The sequence below is a fragment of the Cornus florida genome, unplaced genomic scaffold (genome assembly GCF_030987335.1).
Source record: "Cornus florida cultivar Cherokee Brave unplaced genomic scaffold, ASM3098733v1 CherokeeBrave_3.0.0_Hap2_Chr05, whole genome shotgun sequence".
NCBI lineage: Eukaryota > Viridiplantae > Streptophyta > Magnoliopsida > Cornales > Cornaceae > Cornus > Cornus florida.
In genome coordinates, this window is record NW_026775575.1 from 75,546,118 (window position 1) to 75,568,178 (window position 22,061).

The following is a 22,061-nucleotide window of genomic DNA, read 5'->3' on the forward strand; positions in this document are numbered from 1 at the left end:
AGCGAATACATCTTGATTCTGTCTGAGGAACTGTATAAGAATATTTGTGAAATCTGAGGGGAGCAGAGACCCTATCCTCACCTTTTTTGTTACGTCAGTGTCATTCAAGCATATCTCCACCAAGTCCTCGATTGGCTTAGCCCGGTCTTGCTCATTCTCTTCAACTTCATAGACAATCAAAGCCTCCTGCTGCCTCTTTTCTTTGAGAGAGGCAATATAGCATTCTCTGGCAATGGACTGATCTCTTTTTAGTTCGCTTACGCCATGCTCGGTAGGGAAGCGCATTAATAGGTGATAAGTTGAAGTGATGGCCCTCATCGAATTTAAGGTCGCTCTTCCTAGGATGACATTGTAAGCAGATGGACAATCCACCACCAGGAAGTCTACCATGACAGTGACTTAGTTTGGGCTGGTTCCTGCAGTGACAAGAAGGATGACCGCTCCTAGAGGATAGACCTTGTCTCCCGTGAATCCCACCAATAGTGATCTAGTAGGTCTGAGTTTCTCCTTACCAATCTTCATCTTGCTGAATGCATCAAGAAAAATGATATCAGCTGAACTTCCATTATCTACCAAGATTCGCTGAGTATTATAGTTAGCGATCATCATGGTGACGACAAGAGGGTCGTCATGAGGTTGCTGTACATCCTTCATGTCTTCATCTGAGAATGTAATAACTGGATCACCTAAACGAGGCATCTTACGATGTTGAATCTGTACTCCTACTTCGCACACCTCAGATGAGCTTCGCATTCTCCTGGCATAGGCCTTACGGGCTGAGCTCGATTCTCCACTTCCTGCACACCCCCCGGCTATGACCCTGATCTCTCCTATTGGTTGTTGATCAGGAGGGTGGTTGTCTCGGCCTACTCTTAGTGGGTTAATGTCGGTTCTGTCATTCCCCACAATAATCTTTCGCATGTGCCCCCTTTGGATTAGAGTCTCAATCTGATCCTTAAGGTCGAAGCAGTCCTCTGTAGCGTGCCCATGGTCTTTATGGAACCTGCAATACTTATCATGAGGTCTTCTTGCCGGATCTGACTTCAACTTCGGTGGCCACTTCAGATGTGGCTCATTCTGGATCTGTAGGAAAACTTGATCTATCGGCGTATTTAAAGGAGTGTAATTTGTATACCTCTCCGCGTTCTTGTAGCGAGACGCCCTTTCATTCTGGTTGACCATGGGTTTCTTATACTTGGTTTCCTTTTCATCTCTGATTGTCAGGGTCGGCTTTTTCTTGTCTGACTTTTTATCTTCCCCTTCTTTTCCCTTTCTCGTAATCATTGCATCTTCAGCATTCATATGTCTTTTAGCTCGAACCAATAACTCGGCCATGCTGGTAGGAGGTTCCTCTGATAAAGAGAAGAGGAATCTTGAGGTTTGGAGTCCACCCATGAAGGCGGTTAGGGCCACCTTGTCATCCGCTTCCTCCACCTGTAACATCTCCGTGTTAAAACGACTAATGTAATCTCGCAGTGACTCTCCCTTCTGTTGCTTCACAGTAAGGAGGTGGGTAGCTGGCCTTCTATGCCTCTAGCTAACAATGAAATGGCCCACAAAGCCCTTACTCAATTCTTCAAAGGTTTCGATGGTTCCTGGCTTTAGTTTGCTGAACCATACCCGTGCTGATCCTTTGAGAGTCGTTGGGAAAACCCTGCACATGATCTCATCCGGCATCGCGTGCAAGTGCATAAGCGCTTGAAAAGTCTCTAAGTGGTCGAAGGGATCTTTAGTTCCGTCGAAACTCTCAATTGTGGGCATTCTAAATTTTCTTGGCAAAGGGCATTTCATAACCGACGGGCTGAACGGCAAATTGGTCTTCTGCACCAAACCATCTATGGCTGCAATGCCTTTTCCCTTCATGGCCTGCATCGCACCCTCCATCTTTGCTGTAATACCCCGTATTTTTGAAGGATTTATTTAAATTACTTCTGTATTAGGTTAATTATTTAATGTGTAGATTTATTCATCTTTTCATTGTGTATGCTAAATTATTAAATTAATATTAATTGTATATATTAAATTATTAAATTAATTTATTTATTTGTGCATCTAATATTGATTTTTATGTTATATATATTATATCATGTTAGTTTAGAAATTTTATTGGTTATGTTTTATATTAATTAATATTAGTTAATTAAAGTATTACATTTGTTTAATAATAATAATAATATTATGTCATGATGAAAATTAGATATTATGGTGGAATTTTATGCCAATTATTTGACTTAGATTTAATTGCCTTGAATTAAATTAGGTGGGAAGTTTTGATAGTTAATGTAAATTTAGATATTTGTAATATTTATATTATATAAGTTAGTATATATTAGTTAGCTACTTTGAAGCAAGTCACGTAAGTAGAAGAGAAAGGAAAAAATAATAGTGAGCCATTTTAGAAGAGTAAAAGGAAAAGAGAGAAAAAGAAGCTTGGACCGGTATAGGTGATTTTACTCGACTACGCGCAACCAGCGGATTTGTTTCAAATCCATAAGGCAAGTTATTATCTACTTTTCCCCTTTAAATCCATAAATTAATTGTTTAATTTATTTAGGTTATTTTTGGAGTATAGAAACCATGCTGGGAATTTTAATAAATTAATTTTAGTCTATTAAAGTAATGAAATTTTAATTATTAAAGGTGTAGATATTTATCTATTAGCCTATGTAATTAAAATATAGCTAAAAATAATTATTTAAGGCTTTAGGGATTTTTTTGGAATTTTCTAGAATTTTTCGGAATTTTTCTGTAATTTCCGGCGAATTTTACGGCGAGATTCCGGTTACCGGCAGTGAGGAAGATGACCGGAGTAATCCGGTGTGATGCGGCGAACATTACTTTCCATGCGCGTTTATCAGCAGCCATTAGATTAAACATTAATCATTAGATCAATTCTGTACAGCATAGTGCACCATACTATGGTGCGCGCAAATCAGGAACCATTAGATTAAAGGATGATCCTAAGATCAATCCGGTACAGCGCGCCCATAGTAAGTCAGTGCATCTGACGAATCAGCAAGCGTTGCATTAGCAGGACGCATCAACGCGCGCGTGGCTGATGCCAAACGCGCGTGGGGGCGCGTGTAAGCGCGTGCGCGTGTGAGGAAGGTGGCGGCCCGTGTGGGAAGCTTTGGGAGGCGCGTGAGGGCGCGTGTGGGACCCCTACAGCTACTGGAAAAGTCTAGAATACCCTTAGGGACTGTTTTGTAATTTTCAGAACCATCAACTTGCATTTTTGGGCCTAGGGTTGGTAGTTACGGGTTTAACGGGACATTAAATTATTATTTTTAGTACCCATTAATTATTATTATGTCCGATTAATATTTCCAAACATTAATTATATGGTTTACAGTACAGACCGCTATGAACAGATGTAATTAATGTAATAACATAATTGAATATTAATTGTGTTGTTATTTAATGTCAAATAAAATGATTACATAATTTGATTCATACAAATTGTTCATTATACATTATAGGATTCTGCACGTTGTTAATGATATATAAATCATTACTATTATGCTGTGTGCATTTCAGGTAATAAATGGGCTGCTAAATAAATTATGTCGCATTTATATTATATGAATGTGTTGCCATATAGAACTATGTGAGCTGACTAATAAGTTGAGACTCATTTATACCTTATGCATTCGTTGCTATAGACAGATGTGTGGCTGTCGGGGTATGTGGTTTAATATTATTGGCATGTGTTGCCTAAGTGATATGCTCAGTATATTCATTTTAATACCTTGTGATGTGTTACCACTGTGTAGGACTTATAGTCTGTGTTGTCAGTACCATGCACCATGTATTAATAGCTGATTTCCCAGGTAGGGAAAGGAGACACTTAACCACCTCGTGTGAGTCTAAGTGATCACCGTCTATTCTGGTTGAGGTCATATTATACATTGTGTAGTTTAATTAGGGTGTATACAGATATAGTATACTTCCGAATTATAATGATTAAGTTATTTGATTCTCTGATTTGGGTCATAATAGAGAGGACTTGCTTGTGGGGTTGACCCACCATTGTTGTTATTTCAAGACACGGTCAGTACCTGTTTCAAGGTTGAGGCTTAGCAGTGTGGGACCACCATCCGAACTCATCTACTCTTACGGTCTTATCTAGGGTAGAAGTTTTATGTATTATTTTAATTTCAGTTTTATTTACTTCCGACGTTGAACTTTCAAGTTTATGTATAGGGATCTTTGACATAGGATTTCCAAGTTGTATAAAAGAGTATTGTATTTAATAAAGGATGGATGGATGTTTTATCATTTAGTTTTCCTTTCATGTCTAAGTTCTTCTATTATTATCATTTTGTATTCCATGCTTGTATATTACCAATTGTTTTTGATATCTCTCATTTTTCGTGTATAAGCCTGATCAACTTATGCGTGGAAAATGCGGGGTGTTACATTTGCCTTGAGATCCTGCATCTCTAGGTTAACGTGGGAAATCTCCTCGGTCTTTTCAATGACAGTCGTGTCTTCATGGGGTCGCCTGAACATCCTGTGGCATGGGCTTGCATGGTGGTTACATCTTCCATCATTCGCAAGGTTTTATAAGCACAACTCACCGATCAGCAGTGTGTCGACAAGGTCGTAGAGATAGCTTCCGGAGAGGTTCCATTCTACTATGTTGGGGCTGATGGAGGTTTAAGGTACAAGGGACGGTTAGTGGTACCTTCTGCTGATAATTTGAGGAAGGATGTGATGACTGAGACTCACCACTCTGAGTTCTCTGTTCATCCAGGAGGCGATAAGATGTATCAAGATATGAAGCGACAGTTTTGGTGGGCAGGTATGAAGAGGGACATTGCTCTTTTTGTTTCTCAGTGTAGTACTTGTCAGATGGTTAAGATTGATCATCAGAGGCCTCCAGGAGCTCTACAGTCACTACCAATTCCGGAGTGGAAATGGGAGAGCATATCTATGGATTTTGTAGAAGGGTTGCCAAATTCTTTCAAGGGGCATAATTCCGTATGGGTCATTGTGGATAGGTTGACCAAGTCAGCTTATTTCTTGCCTATTTGCACTGACTACACTTCGGAGCAGTTAGCGAGGCTTTACATTTCAGAGATTGTGAAGCTACATGGCATTCCATTATCTATTATATCGGACAGGGATTCGAGCTTTGTATCTGGATTTTGGAAGAGTTTTCAGCAGGCTTTAGGTACAGAGTTACACCTTAGTACTGCTTATCATCCTCAGCTGACGGACAAACTGAGAGGGTGAATCAGATTATGGAAGATATGCTTCGGTCGTGTGTCCTGGATTTTAAGGGCCACTGGGAGGAATATTTGCCACTTGTGGAGTTTGCTTATAACAATAGTTTTCAGAAGACTATTGGGATGGCACCTTTTGAGGCGTTATACGGTCGATCGTGTCGATCACCTGTTTGTTGGATGGAGGTTGGAGATAATCGATTCTTAGGTCCTGAGTTCATCAAGGATACCTTTGAAAAGATTGCTCTTATTCGAGATCGCATGCGTACTGCCCAAAGTAGGCAGAAGAGCTATGCTGATCGTCGCACTCGTGCTTTGGAGTTTCAGGTTGGGGATCAGGTTCTACTCAAAGTGTCTCCTATGAAGGGTGTTATACGCTTTGGGAAGAAAGGGAAGTTGTCTCCGCGGTTTATCGGTCCATTCATGATTACGGATCGCGTTGGAGCTGTTGCTTATTGGTTGGCACTGCCGGATAATTTGGACCGCGTACACAACGTATTCCATGTGTCCATGTTGCGGAAATTTCTGCGAGATGAGGATCGGTATCAGCATATAGATGTTGGGGAGATTGAGTTGCAACCGGATGCAACTTATTTGGAGCCACCATGTCGTATTGTCGATCGTCGGGATCAAATCCTTCGCAATAAGGTTATCCCTTTGGTTCGTGTGCAATGGAGTCATCACAATGAGGCCGAGTCCACTTGGGAACGGGAAGATGTCATTCGCTCGCAATTTCCTGAAATATTGGAAGAAGGTAAAGGCGAATTTCGAGAATGAAATTCCTTTTGTTAGGGGGGAAGAATGTAATACCCCTAATTTTAAAAGGATAGTCTCGGCATTTATTTATTATTTTTATTGTATTTTTCGTGATTATTTGGTTTAATTATTTTTATTTATTGATTTGATTTAATTGTTTTCCTATGTGTCATGTGTTTTAAATTGAATTAAGTTATCTTTTAATTATTTAATTGGGTTATTTAATTAGAATTAATTAGTTAAGTGTATTTAATTATTTAATTGGATTTTTAATTTAATTATGGTTTAAGTTACAGTTAGCTTTGGGTTACAAATCACGTATAGGTAAGCCGCACTATGATAACCTAGATTGCTATATGGGCTGATTGACTAGAGTTTTACATTAGGGCTCTGGCTTTAATTTAACAAGGATTAGGGTTTAGGTTTTTACGCCTATATATACATAGTTATAATCTGTATTAAGGGTTGGAAAAAAAACCCTACTCACGTAACATAGATACAGAGAGTTACACAGTGAGGCTTTGAGAGAGAGCAGAAAGTTACACAGTGAGGCTTTGAGAGAGGACCAAGGGAGGATTTTGGTGGATTAGATCAGAACCAGAGGAGGCTAGAAAGTTTAGAACAATGGCGACAAGGTTTTGGTCATAAAACTGTACAGGCAAGTTCTTATCTTCCTCCTTCCCTTTGGCTTGTGTTCTGTGCACCTAGATAGTCTCTAGGAGATTAATTGGCCTTAAACTGAACCATGCATGTTTTATATATGTTTTACTTGATTGTTTTATCTGTAAAAAATTTATTTACAAAACAATTATAGCACGTATGTTTTTCTTGACTCTGTTTTGGCATAACGTCCCATTGTTCTAATTTTTATTTTGAATCTTACTGAAATCAACCAAGGTCTGATTGGATACTAGATGTAATTTAAGACTTCAAATTTAAATTGGAGGAAGAACAGAGGGGTTGGGATAAAACTGATGTTGCAATTTAGTTTCAGTGTTGTTCTTCAACAATGCTAGTTTAAATGGCTTGATTAAACTCTGTAATTGTTTTCAAAATTATTGTAAACAATCTTGGGAAATGCTTCTAGACTAAATTAAGAGTCCTAAGATTAGTTTTTAGAAACCAACAGAGTGGTAGGAATTGATCAGAGAAGGAGCGGACGGACTGAAACGAAGCAATGGGGACAGAGGCTCTCAAAGGAGGTGAGAGCCGGCTCCATGGATGTGGGAGCCTGCTCCCACAACAAGTAGAGCCGGCTCTAGGGAGTCCTAGAGCCGGCTCTAGGCTGAAAAAGAGCCTGCTCCAAATTTTGGAGCAGGCTCCCTTTTTATTTTCTGATTTATTTTAAGTTTTTTTAATTTTCTACGTACTGTGCTTACTATTGGAGCGTGGGATTTAAACCTGTTGGGTCTGGGGTTCCACAGAGAGTTTAGAAGGCTGAATTTGGGGGTTATTAGGACCTTAAATTGATTAGGGCTAAATTCTAAATTGTCGGGACAAACAGTGTAAAAATTAAGACACTCCCTATGTTGTTAACAAATGGAAGATGAATTAATTGTTGAATTAAATTTCAGCAATTTGATGGAATATAATGTGTTTATAAAACTTGTTTTAGAATGCATTCAAGTGCATGATAAGGTCATTTAATTATTAATTTTGATCTATGCATGCTTAGGAGGCTAGTTGCTGAATTATTAAATCGTTTCTTGCAACTATATGGTTAATGCTTGGATTTAAATTGCCGAAAAATTAAACAATCTTCTGAAATTGTTTTAGCAATTTATTGGATAATAATAGGATTATTTAACCTATTCACATGTATGATGGAGTCCCTGACATATTAAATTTGGTCTATGTATGCTCTGGATGTTAGTTGTTGATTTATTAAATCGTCTCCTGCAAGTATATGGTTAAATGCTTGGATTTAAATTGCTGAAGCTTTAAATATTTTTCTGCAATTATTTGGATGGTGGTTTTTGGGTCTGTAAATTATTGAACTGTTATATATGTTGTAATTGACATGGATATGGAGGATTGTATATACTGGTATGAGACGGTGACATATTAGGGACGGTTTAGCTCAAAACGCATAAACCTAACCTAATGGATTAATGGAATGGATTAGAAGATATCGAATCCTAATTGTGACTAAGTCAGATCAGTTGTAACCAAGTTGGATGACTTCCTGGATTAACGGATGGTAGTTAAGTCATATCAACTGAATAAGTTGAGTGACTAACTAGTTGGTTTATTGTATGTCAGTTTACTAAATAGTTGAACTGCATACCCTGGATTTGGACGGACTTTATATATATGTTTATGGTACCACGAGTTGAGCTTGAGTCTTAGACTCATTGGTTAGGGTGTGTATATACGGTAGATGCGTAGCTGGTTATAATAGGTTGAGGTATACCCTGTTAGGTCTAGGTACTCATGCCCACCTCTGGGTGCGTATTCGCATGTTGCCTTCTATTCAGGTTGAGACCCCTATTATAGACTAGTGAATGTCCCTTAGTGTGGATATATTTATACGTATGGACTAGATAGATATTGTGAGGTGTCTACGATGTATCTGCGTATCGGGTCACTGTATGGATTGCAGTTAGATTAGAACTTGCTCGTGGGTCTGACCCACTCCTTTATTATTCTTTTCAGGTACAGGACGGTTCCAGCCTTAGAGCTTGATCGTGCTTGTCGAGGATAGTCTCACTTTCATCGGATTACGTAAGACTTTCCCCGATGTTTCTAGTATTATCTATTTTCAGTTTCAGTCTCAGTTGAATTTTTAGTTAGGGGTCCATCAGTGGATTCCCAAGTTGTAACTTTGAAGTTTTGGAGGATTGGAGTTTCAATTTTCAGTTACACATGGAGGATTTTATTATTATTATTTCTTTCAGTTTTATTCTATCTTTATTGTTCTTTTTGTCATCTGTGTTCATTTTAAAATACTTCAATTATTTGATATTCCCTCGGGTTTGGGCCTGGGCCTGACGTCGCAAGTCTTGTGCATGATGTTTAAGGTAGTGTCGCTTTGAAAGATAAAGGTGGGATGGGTAATTTAATGTCATTGTTAACATGGAGGTTGTCGTTTGAAGATGACCGGTTCTCGATGGAGTGGGACGTGGTGACCAATGTACTTGATTGTTTCTAGTGTTGGTATGTGGTGAACGTTGGTGCTTTTAACTGGTTGGTTTAGGTTAGCCTAGTGTAGCAGTGAGGTGTGTGTGAGGTTTTTGTGTTGATTATGTAGGACGGTTCGGTGATGAGAGGAGTCGTTTAGATTGGTATTCGTGGTTCCGTATATATGTTCTAGGTTGGTTCTCCTCCTTGTGTGTAGGGAGTTCATTTCATCTCAGGCGAGGTTAGGTGTCCAGGGTTGGATGATCGGTGAGTAGTGTGTGACAAGTTGTCGGTTGCATTCAGGTGCGAGTCATCAGTCTCTTGTGAGAGCGGAGTTCATTACCCTTTCCGTTGTTCTAATCCTGGCAAGGACGTTGTTTGTTATAAGTCTTGTTCTCTCTTTAGGAGTTGTGTACGTTCGTAGGTGGACGGAGTTGTGTGTGGGTTGTTACGCAGTTAGAGTTCGTTGGTAAAGGTTCTGATTGGAGGGGGTCAACTCACTTCCACGGAGGGAGGTAGAGTCTTTGGTTTTTGTAGTATTTGTCTTTAGAGTAGTTTTGACTGGCAGAATGTGAGGCACGAGTCGCCGAATAGGGGATTGTGTTTTTGATGTTTAGTACTAGCGGTGATGGCTAGGGAATATGTCGTGCATGGTAGTTTAAGAATGATTAGGTGATGTGATGTGAGTTGTGTATCTTGATACTTTTATTGATGCTTGAATGAAGCAGTGACTTGAGGACAAGTGTTGGTATCGTTTGCGTGCTAAGAAGCTAGAGGGAGAATGTATGATCTCATCGAAGAATATTAGGAATGATTGACTTTGGTTTTGAGGTTTTTAGCATGAAATGATCGTATTGAGTGTTTTGACGAGGTCAGAATTGAATCGAATAATGTTATGATGTTGATTACTTGTTGTGGGTGATATGAGGTAACTGAAAGGCTTTAGGTTGATTGATGATTGTGGTATTGGCGATGTGTTACTTTGACTTGTTATGATTGAGGCATGATTAAGGTTGCTTTGAGGACTATGTGGGTTTGTGTTTGAGGTTTAAACCTGAGGACAAGAATGATATCTGTGTTGAGATCGGATCGATGATGAGAATGGCCTGGCCAACCATTTCTCCTGAGTCAGTCCATCTTTAGCACGATGTCGGGTCAAAGGTCAATGATCGTTCCGACTTGTTAGTGACAGTGAGCGTATGGTACTGTACATTGTGTTGGTGTGACAATATGGACTTACATGATTTATTTTGGGTAACGAACGGTGTTAGGCGGTGTTGGGTGTTTGATAACGGATTAGTGGTACAATAATTGATTAACGAGAAATCTCGTTTTGAGGATTTGTGTTTAGAATACACGGTGGTACATTTTATTGTTTTGGTGACTCTTGTATGATTTTGTGGGCGTATAGCCGTATGTTGGATGACGAATATTGGTTGAATAGAGATGTGCAGATTGAGTTTATGCCTGATTGTGTGATGGATGAGGTTCCTCATTCAAGGTTTGTGTTGCCCTTTTTGAAGGATGAGTGTGATAGGATGCTGTCATGTTCCGGGGTCTTGTGACCATTCTTCTTCAGGCTCCGAAGTATTATGTAGCAGTGTAGAAGAGACCAGTGTTGGTCTTAAGTTGAGTATAGGATTCAGTGGGTTTTATGCATGATGTTGTGAGTGATGAATTCCCTAATAGGGTGGTAATCATTGAATTTTCCGACGGCAGTGTGTGATTGCCTGTGGACGCTGGTGTCAAAGGCAATATGGTTGTTGACTTATTAGTAATGGGATTTTGCGAGGTGTTCTCGGAAAGACTGCGGTTGTGAGCCTCCTTCTTTTAAGGAGGGTAGATTTCGAGGACGAAATCTCTTTAAGGAGGGTAGATTGTGACGTTTCCAATTTTAGTCATTTTTCTTTTTCCGGAATTTCATTGATGCAAGGGTATTTTGGTCTTTTCACATTTTTCGTACGGGATTGTGGTTGGGTCCAGTTGTATTTTGTGCATTTTGAATTATGTGATTCATGTATCATCTAATTGGTGGTGCATTATATGTATGTGTATAAAGTGTAAAATGAAAGAATAAAGAAAAAGAGAAAATAAAAAGAAGGTGGAGGGCCCCACCACTCACACCTCTAAGTGGTCTAGAGACCACATTTGCTTGCCATTTTTCTCTCTCCCCGTATTCCTCTTTCTCTTAATTCTTCATCTTGCATTTTCTTTTCTTTTTTAACCAAATCTTTGAAGCAAGATTTCTCTCTCAACACTTGGTTGATTTGAGCGCCGTTTGAGGCAAAACGAAGCCCACGAAGAGCTCTACACATTAGTACCATCAATTTCAGTTTTTGGCCTTCCATTGGAGTTCGAATTTGGGGACCCATTTCAAGGGTTTTACTCAATCTTGAGGTAGGGGCTCTTAATCCACGAGTTCTTGTGCTTTTATGAGTTAATCTCTTTTAAATGGTTATTTAGCATGTTTAATTTGTATAGTTTCAGCTAATTGATTAGTTGTGATGTATATTTGTCAATTTGGTGTAACTATGTGTGTTAAATGGTTTATGTGAAGAGCATGCCTATATGTTGGTTCTTTATATGCCTATTATACTAGATGTTATTATATGGAAGCATGTTGTAGTTTCCATAGAAATCCTTATGAATGAATTGTGCTTTGCTAAGTGAATTTGAGCTAATTTCAAAATGATGATCATTGACATGACATTAAATGCATCTAGGCATTCACATTGGGAATAAAATGGGAGAAATTGTTTTCGAAATGAAAATGGAAGTTTTGGGGAAAAGTGTTTTGATGAAAACGTTTTGAGAAAACCCGGTCGCTGCGGAGTCACCAACGGGCTGGTAGGTTAATGTAACCTAGAGGGAACTAGGGAGATTACCCTAGCGTGGTTGAGCTATCTGGGCCCCACGATGACGCTGCGGAGTCACCAAAGGTCTAGAGACAGTAGCCAATCCTTCTCTCGGCGCTGCGGAGGTACCAAAGGGGGTTACATTAATGGTTTGAAAGTGATGGTTTTGAATGTAAAAATGGGGAGCGACATTGACATGCATTTCGTTTCATTTCATAACATTCTATGATTTGTAAATGAGATTGGTTGATATGTTGTACTTCCCCAACATGGTATGACCCCGATTCCCATTACTCTATTCTTTGTATGGATTCACGGGGACACAAGGGGCGTGTCTTAGGTGTTGCCTACTGAGCAATATGCTCACCCCACTTTATTTAATATTTTTCAGGGCACGGCGAAGGATTGGTGGATGATAATTCATCATAGATTTGAGAGAACTCGATGAATATTTTGGTTATCTTTTGTAGAACCTGGACTTACTTTGTAAAGTACACGATACTAAATGTATTAAGTTCTTTTGGCTTTGTAAATTATAATGTAACTCATTATTGAAACCATTTTGATGTAAAATGTCTATGATGCAAAGGTTAAGTTGAAACTCATGTGAACCAATTTCAATGATGCTTTATGTGAACACGAGTTAGTACTCTAGTCTTTGATGTTTAAGAAATTCATCTCTAGTGATTTATTCCGAGTTTTGAATCATTGTAAAACTCCCATTTCAGTTTCTATTTCATCTTCAAGGTGCAGCAGGTTAGGTTCAGGACCTGGGCTCGATGGAGCCATTTCGGTCGACCGAACCAGCTGAAGGGGTCTCGGGATCTCCTTTTTCGGTCGACCGAAATGGGGTTCGGTCGATCGAACCTTCCTCACCTTCTCGGTATCTCACCTTCCGGTCGACCGAAATAGGGGTTTGGTTGACCGGTTCTGGAAGGTCTGAAGTGGAGCTTCGGTCGACCGAAGCTCCACTTCGGTCAACCGAAGTGCTCCCGTTGGGTTTACTTGCTTCTTCCTTTTATGTTATCCCTTTTCTAAAATTTGGAATAAGTCTTGAGCCCTTGTGAAGTTTTGTTATGATCCCAAAGATGGTGTTTTGACGCTAGATGTGTCAAGTTTGACATAGGTGACCTCGGGTTCGAGCAAGGACCCGGCTAACGGTTCAGGCCTCCGAGTTCGGGTCATTACAACCCAGGTCGCGTAACTGGTTTGTAACTTCTATATATATATATATATATATCTCCATATTGGCAGAGACCCAGATCGCGTAACTGGTCATATATAATATAATATAATATAATATATCTCCATGTTTGCAGAGACCCCAGATCACGTAACTTTTACATATATAATATATATCTCCATATTGGCAGAGACACAGATCGCGCAAAGTAAGTCTATAGTCTATATATATATATATATATATATATATAAGGTTATGTATATATTGCTCTTATTTGTATATAGAGAGATGTGAGAGGTTATTTTGGACATTTCAAATTTATTAGAATGGTAACTTAGTAATTTTGTTATTCAAAAGTGTCATTTCATTAGTCAAAGGGCACTTAGGTCATTTTACCACATGTCAACCCTCAATGGGTGTCTTTGTCAAAGGCAGCAAAACTGAGGGGGTGTCATTGTTCAAAAGTGGACTAACGTCATTGTTCAAAAGTGGACTAACTTGTATATAGCTGTCAATCAGGTAAACCTCAAGGGATGTCATTATAATTAACCCTAATTTTATAAATAATATATAAATAATTTTCTAATATATAAATAAATAAAATATTAGTAAATTTTAATAAAAAATAGTTTTGATTTTGATATTGTTTTAGGAGTTATACCCATCAATAATTGAATTCTTATTGTGAAGTTCAATTAAAAATGATTATTTTTATCTCTTTTACCATGTGTGAATTTTATGTTCATGGATATTTTAGAATTTATAATTATTTAATTACTTAGTTAAATATTGATCCTAAATTAGATTTTATTCACGTCACCGCCTTATGTGAAAATCGTTGATAATACCCAGTATATAGCTAGCTTAACGGAACCCATTGATTTGTGTATTGGATTACAAATCGAAAGGAATCGCGACTATCGTATAAAATGAATATGATGGAACCCCCTTTTCAATTATAGGGGAGCGAATGGGATTAGATACCCCAGTAGTCCTAGCCATAAACGATGGATACTAGACGCTGTGTGTATCGACCCGTGCCTGATTTCCCTTCCGTAATTGAGGAATTCCTTTCTTTTGTTTTTTTTTTTGTTTTTTTTTTTTTTTTTTTTTGTTTTTTTTTTTTTAAGATTTTGTATGATATTTTCAACTTTAGAGCATATATTAACTCGTATATTCTTTTCAATCGTTTCAATAGGTATATTCCATGTAATCACAGAGACTATCAAAATGAAAATGAAAGAATTGACTATAAGTTCATGAATTAAGAATTCTCACAACAACAAGATCTACTCAACATGAATGAGGCGTTAATGAAACCCGTCATAGGAATTTTTCACAAAATTATCAACAAATACTAATATGAATATACTTTGATATTATTGATTATTCAAAGTCTCATTCCATCTCAATGGGTGACGGTTTGATGATACAAGAAGGAAGTTCTGTAAAAGCAACATGAATAATTGCTCAGATGCCGGTGAGTGAAGCCTATTTAGGCGGAGGGATTGTACCATTCGAGCCTCTGATCAAAAAGATATATCTTTGTTATATTTCATCTCTTCAACAAGTTTAGTAATGAGCATAATGACCCTATTGTTTCGATGGAGAGAAGAACCTATGATTAGCTTTGGATAAGCGGATTCACATCTCTTACAACCGACACAGTCTTTGTTCTTGGAGAAGAAACAATTTGCTTAACACACGTACAATTTTACTTGTGTGGTGTATGTGTGTGTGTATATATATATTCCCCAATATATAAGTTCAAATTCTATAAATAACGGCTTCATATAAAATTTGTTGCTTCTTAAAGTCAACAAATTAGAGTGGCGCAAAAACCCAATCTTCAACCTTCTCTCCTCTCTCTGTAGAGATTCCTGCCTTTCCCACTGTTGCAGGCTCTTTGTTCATCAGAGTTGGCGTTTCCCCAAGTGGATGGATTCCGCTGGGCTGTTTTCCCTGCCACATCCAATCAGTTGTTGCTTGGAATGGTTGGTTCGGATGGTTTTCAGTTTTCGGAGGGGTGACGGGTTGAGTGTTTTTCCCTTTGATTTAGGTATAGTGATGGTATTCCTTGTTTTTGTTTTTGTTCTCACTTTCTCTGTGTTGTTCTGTGTTCTCTCTCGTTGTGGTGTTGTCTTGGGTGTAGATGGCTCCACCAGTTGCCATGGCCTATGGGTCTTGCTTGGGTGTTACTGCTTTTCCTTCTCAGATTGGTTCCTGTTTGTTGTATGGCCTCTATCTGGTCAGTGATGTGTTTCTTCCGTCTGTCATCGCCTATGGGGCATGGTTTGGTTTTGTCGGACTGTTTTATCATGTTGGTCATCGCTGGATGTTTGGTGCGGCTATATGTCTTGATGGCGATGCCATGTTGGTGGTTTCCTGCTTTCTTAGTTTTACGGACTGGTGTCAGTCACGGATTGAGGCTAGCGTGCTGTGGTTGCACGGTTTTTGGTGGTTTACCAGTTTCACACTTGGGTTGCTGTTGCTGAAGATGCTTTATCTGTTGAAGGTTTGTCGGAAACTTGGCCGATTTCTGTGATTCCAATTCCGGCGCTTTTTTGATGGCATTAAGATTTAGGTGGTATTGCATTGTGCCAGTAGCGGGGGTCAAGGTCAACCCTTGGGTTACCAGTTTGTGTGAAGTCACTACTAGAAGTACCTACCAGTTTTTGGAACATAGTTGCTCAATTGAACGGTTGCTGATGTTGTTTGGGTTTAGGCCACGAAAGGTCCATGTATTGTGTCCAATGGTGGGTTCTGTGCATCTCTGGCTTCATGCTCTATTTCTGATATCTACCATTATTCAGCTTGTCGGTGCTAAACATCATATGGAATTTGTAAAGCACTTTAAGTGTTCTGCGTGGTGTACGTTTGGGGGCCACCTGTCACAGCGTGTAATGATGGTGCATGGGAAGGGTGTCTATCCATATCTTTGTGTTGCAATGTGTATGCCCAATGTGAATGCCACATCAGCTTCTTGTGTTCTATCATCTTTGTGTCTGCCATCTCAGATAGGCAATGTTTTTGTAGACGTCTTGTTTTCGCAGGTCTTGTGGTTCTTTCGTGTTGGGCTCAATTTGTTTATTTTGATTGTGGTTTGTGTATAGTTGTTTTGTTCTTGTAGATGCCGTAGGGCGTTTCTGTTGCCGGGCCAAAAAAAAAAAAAAAAAAAAAAAATTCTAAAAATAACGAACCTCTTTTTTAAGTATTGCCCTTTATTTTTAAATTTCCATTAATGCTTTTTTTTTTTTTTTTTTTTTTTACTAAAATATAATTTTAATTGTTACCCAAATTAATACTCCTACAATATTTAACAATTATTTCAATTTCACTTTTCCTAAAGACTCACAACAGGTTAAAATAGAATGAAATATTTTTCATAAATTATATTGATGAATAAATTAATCAATTATTTTCCATTATTCATGAATTTTCTACTTCGTATTTCTTTCTAAAAAAATCTAATAATAAAAAATAAATCTTCATAAATTTGAGACAATGTTATCAAATTATCTTAGTATATCAAATATAACTTGGATTATAAATAATACTTTTTTCTTAAATTATTTATTTTCAATAAAAATTATAGCAAAATTGTTTGGAGAAAATTAATAAAGCAACATACATGATATATGAAAAAGTAAAAGAGAAATTGTATTAGTTTTAAATAAAAATTTCTTGGAAATTTTTATAAATAGGGCTTCATTGTCTTATAAATTTTTTTTATTTTTTGTTAACAACTTATACCATTGGTGCTATATATACACACACACACACATACCTCCATATCATCATCAATATTTAAACCTGCAAATCAATAACATACGTGTAATCAATATGTGATAGAAACTCTTTATACTTTGAAGGGTGAAGTGCATTAAACCCCCTTTTATTTATATATGTGTGTGTGTGTGATTGTGCAGTGACATTATCAATAAAGCTTTAAAATGACATATTGCATGACTTTGTAGCGCATGAGTCAGGAATTAAATATAGGGGCATAATGTAAAAATAAAAAATTCAATAAACACGATAGCAAATGTAGATTCTTCAAATTAAGAGGCAAAGAAGAAAAAAAATTGCAAAAAGATAAATTAGTTGGCAATTTTTTTTTTTTAAAAAAAAAAAGGATAAAAAGAACTTTGAAAGGAAAATTAATTAGAGTGTGATTAAAAAAGAAAAATTTAATTTTTATTAAGGAAATTAAACGAATTTAAAAAGTAAAAGAAAAGAAAAAATTAAAAATTTAAGAGACAATTTAAAAAAAATAAAAATTTTAGTGGGGGAATATATGAAATTTACCTTATATAAATACAAAAAAATATAATTTTAGTATATATATTATAATAGGGGTCAGGTCCGCCCCTGTAATACATATATATCATGAAGTCCCTTTTGTTTCTGACAAAAAAAAAAAAAAAAAAACCTAACACAGACGCAAGGTGACAAAGTTCTCGCAAACTCCATGGATCGTTAAACTAAAACCCTGATAGATAACCCCACCAAGTCCTTTCTGCAATCTACTAATAATCACCAATATCGGGGCTACAAGCCGGCGGCGACTTTTGAATCACCATCCTCCACCATCACCACCGAGGGTAGCTCCGCCACTTTGGATCAAGTAGGCAATACCCCGGCTGGTACAAATTCATTTATCCAAAGGAGAGGTGGGGGATTCGAGTATAAGAGGGAAAATGGGTGTGTGAGTTTGCCTAACCTTTCAATATATATATATATATATATATATATATATATATATATATATATATATATATATATATATCTCTGCCACTTTTGACTGAGTTCGGTTGGATAAAACTTGGTCTTTTTTTTTTTTTTTTTTTTTTTTTTTTTTTTTTTTTTTGTTAAATGGATAAAACTTGGTCTTCTTACTCTTGTATGCACCATTATGTTAGTGTTGGTCTTTCTTGTTTACTCTAAAAGTGCAGTGACCTTCTTCAGTACCAAATATCCTGATTTTCATATGGAATCAGTCTCTATCTCACCCTTCAACCTTTCAACATCTCATGTTTCGTCCAACTGGAACATTAGTTTCACACTTACAAACCCTGATGAGAACACTACCTTCTACTGCAATAACGTCGAGTTTGGTCTTCTTTACAAGGAAGAGCTTCTTTATGTGACCATGCTCCTGCCTTTTTTGCTAGGAAATGAGGAGAACTCAACACGAGTTTTGATACGTCGCTTGTCACGCTTGAGAAGTGGGTTTTGAGCTCCATTGCTAGGGATATGGATTTGTTTCGAGCCATGACTTTCGATGTGAAGGTGAAGAGTAGGATCGTCTTTCAACCTCGAAGATGGTGGGAAGAAGAGCATTAGATGATGATAGTGTCATGTGGGAATGTGAAGATTAAATTTCCATGGAAGGAAAAGAGTGGTTCAATGTCCGGCGAATTGGGGTAACCAATGTTTCATAGCATTCGGAGGAAGAACAAATACATGTTTTCTCTGATCAATCTGATTCCGAAGAATTTAACAATTCTGACGGCTCATAATCTGTAGATGAAGAAATACAAGCTGATCCACAGCCCGAAATATCTTCCTCTCATAGAAGAAAAAGAGTTTCGGACACTGTTTTAGATGAATCATTTTACGGTGATTTTCCTATAACAAAATAAATGCATCCAGCAGAAGAAACTGATATTCCAGCCTTCGGTATACCTTCTGAGACTTCTAATTCTAAAACCGCAGAAACAAAACCTGCTGCATCTGCTACATCCTATAATTAAGTTTATATGACCTTTCCCACCTTTACTAGAAAGGATGACCTCAATAAGTATCCTCTTTCACAAAATAGTACTTATCTTGATCTTACTAATGTCCCCTATAAAGACCATCTCAAAGCTATAGATGAATGGGCACAGTCCTTAGCCATTCTGGTAAATAACCAGAAAGCTTCTTAGGCAAAATATCGATTCCTAGACTACATTGCAGCAACCCTGCAAGGTGATGCTCTTGATTGGCTTCGCCAGTGGGATCAAACAACCCAAGGAAAGACCCAAAAGGGGATCTCCTGAACAACTTTCATGAGATACCAGATATTCTACGTGGCTTTGTTAAAATCCGTAAAGAAGAACTAGTTGGCCATACCGGTGAAGTACTTCTTTCCGACGATGCTAATTTCGCTCTTTCTAAAATAGAATTATGCGACATTTGCCATTTTCCCGAATATGTCAAGATATTTAGCAAATATTTTAAGCGTCTTCCTCTAAATGCTATGGAACATTGGTTACCCCAATTCTTTCATAAACTGCCAAGTCCCTAGGATGAGTTAGCCATTAAAGGTTACTCAGATTTTCTTGTCCAAATCAAACGAACCGATAACCTTGGTTTTCGTACCAATTTCATTTATCGTCTTATCAACGAAAAATGTTTAGAAACTAAAGCCAAAAAACAGGTAAAGAATCAAATTAGCAACACACCGGTCGGACAGCGTTGTTGCGACAAAATTCTTCAAGAAACCTGGAAGGTTGGGTGCGCACCAAGCCGCTCTACGCCTACACAGTGTTCGTACAGGAAGACGAAACACTTCAAATGGCGCAAATGGAAGAAAGGTAAAAAGGCTATCCAAAAATCAAAGAAGTATGTTAAACCAGCTTCATCGTCATCCACTTCTAAAAGAAGCAAACGAAAGGGGAAAAAGATTGCAAATGCTATATTTGTAATAAACCTGGTTATATTGCACCTAATTGTCCCAATAAAGGTAAAAGTGCATCCAAAATGATCAAACGCCTTAACGCAGAAGATCTCTGTATCGTTTATGGCAGGGACCTCTCCGATTCTGACGAAATTCTTTATGAAATTTCTAGTTAATTCTCTGAATCAAGTGACAGCGATGAAAAAGTCTGTATGATGCAGTTTACTCCTCATCATCAAGATGATGAATCCTCTAACATTAAATTAAGTAGTGTTATTTGTGAAGAAGTCTAGTTTACGAACGAACAACTCATTCAGTTCGCTAAACTCCAGAAGCTAAAGAAATAAGAAGTCTACAAAACTTCCAAGTTTTCAATCTTTTCAAAAAGGATCCTTGAATAGTTCAGCGGTGATACCACTATCGATTACACCTCTAGTGGTAAACATGGATTCAATATCCTCAACAACGACAATGTCGCTCGATGGTCCTTAACTTCAAAGGCTATAAACCATACAGTCTTTGCGTTCTCATCGACACTGGGGCAATAACTAGTTATTGTTGATATAACGCCATACCATCAGAAAAATGGCGACAAATGAAACATCCCATTGGTGTCTAAGGTATTGATGCTGAAGCTCCAATGAATGTCATTCAGTTTAAAGCAAAAGATATTGCTATTTGGTTAAATGACAAAAAGTTTATCATACCAAAATTACTCTGCTTTCCATATATGCATGGTGATTTCATTGTAGGATGTAACTTTATTTACAGTTATCTTCCTTTACATTTAAATGAAAAAACAATTTATTTGACGTTAAAGGACAAAACAGTTGTTGAAATTTTGATCCAAGAAAATTTAGCTTCTGTTTATAATGAAAAATATGCTCCCCCAAAAAGAGAAAATAATGAACTCTTTGTAGTAAATGAATCTCACTGGTTATACTCTATTTTGAGACAAAATTTTTCTGATAATCCTTTAAATCTGTGGAGTAGAAATCCTCGTTTTTGCAGACTAAAACTCAAAGACGCTCACATCATCATTCGTGTAAAACCAATGATATATCTCCGAAAGGATATAGACGAATTTGATGCTCAACTCCAAGATCTTCTAAAAAAGAAGCTCATTGAAAGAACCAAAAGCCCTCATAGCAGTCTTGCTTTTATGGTAAGAAACCATAGTGAGGTCAAAGAGGTAAAGCCTACATGGTAATCAACTATAAACGGCTTAATGAACATTTAATTTTCGACGGATATTTTATTCCTCGAAAAGATCTTCTCATTAATCAAACTCGCGGAACAAAAATCTTCAGCAAGTTTGATTGTAAAGCAGGGTTTTGGCAAATAAAATTACGTAAAAAATCTAAGCCATTAACTGCTTTCAGCACACCACGAGGTCATTATCAGTGGACTGTAATGCCATTCGGTCTCAATACTGTACCTCAGATCTATCAAAGATGGATGGACAAGATCTTTAATGACCTTAAAGATTTTGTTGTTGTATACATCGATGATATTCTGGTCTTCTCTAAAACAAGAGATGAACATAAAACACATCTCCAATGTCTTTCAGAAAAACTGAAAAACCATGGGATCATTTTATCTCCAACAAAGATAAATGTTGAACAGGAATCCATTGATTTCTTTGGCCTAGTTTTAACCCATAAAGGTATAAAACTACAAGATCATATTATTATTAAAATTCGTGACTTTCCTGATGTCATCCAACATAAAAAGCGGCTACAGAGCTTTTTAAGAATCCTGAATTGTGGCCGCAACTTTATTAAAGACTTGTCTCAAAAAGAGCTCCTTTTAATAAAAAAGCTACAGAAAGATAAAGCTTTTGATTGGACTACTAACGACGCCACTGTTGTCCAACAAATCAAACAAGATTTGGTTCATATCCCTGAAGTTTATTTTCCCCAAAACGGCGAAAAACTTATTCTTGAAACTGATGCCTCCAATTTTTGTTGGGGTTGTATGTTAAAAGCCATTCCACAAAACAAGTGGGATGAGGCTATTTTCACAAATCATCAGATGCGAGCACGCAAAAGTCTTATTCCAAAAAAGCTTCAAAAAGAAGAATTGATTTGTGGTTACAATTCTGGAAAGTTTAAACCAAACGAACAAAATTATATTATTTATGAAAAAGAACTTCTGGCAATTAAATTGGCAATAAAAAAATCTCATATTTATCTTGCTCCAGAAGATTTTATTATTCGTACTGATAATCAAGCAGTTAAAGACTTTCTAATAAA

The 22,061-nt window shown here is 37.4% G+C and overlaps 1 protein-coding gene across 1 annotated transcript; it reads right to left on the reverse strand.

The window, feature by feature from the left end:
- Nucleotides 1-399: 399 nt before the first annotated feature.
- On the reverse strand, nucleotides 400-1,884 carry LOC132309494 (uncharacterized). Its single transcript, XM_059807798.1, has 2 exons — nucleotides 1,621-1,884; nucleotides 400-1,533 (listed from the first exon to the last, which is right to left on the reverse strand). The coding sequence occupies exons 1-2, from the start codon at nucleotides 1,882-1,884 to the stop codon at nucleotides 400-402; spliced, it is 1,398 nt and encodes a 465-aa protein (XP_059663781.1).
- Nucleotides 1,885-22,061: the final 20,177 nt, after the last annotated feature.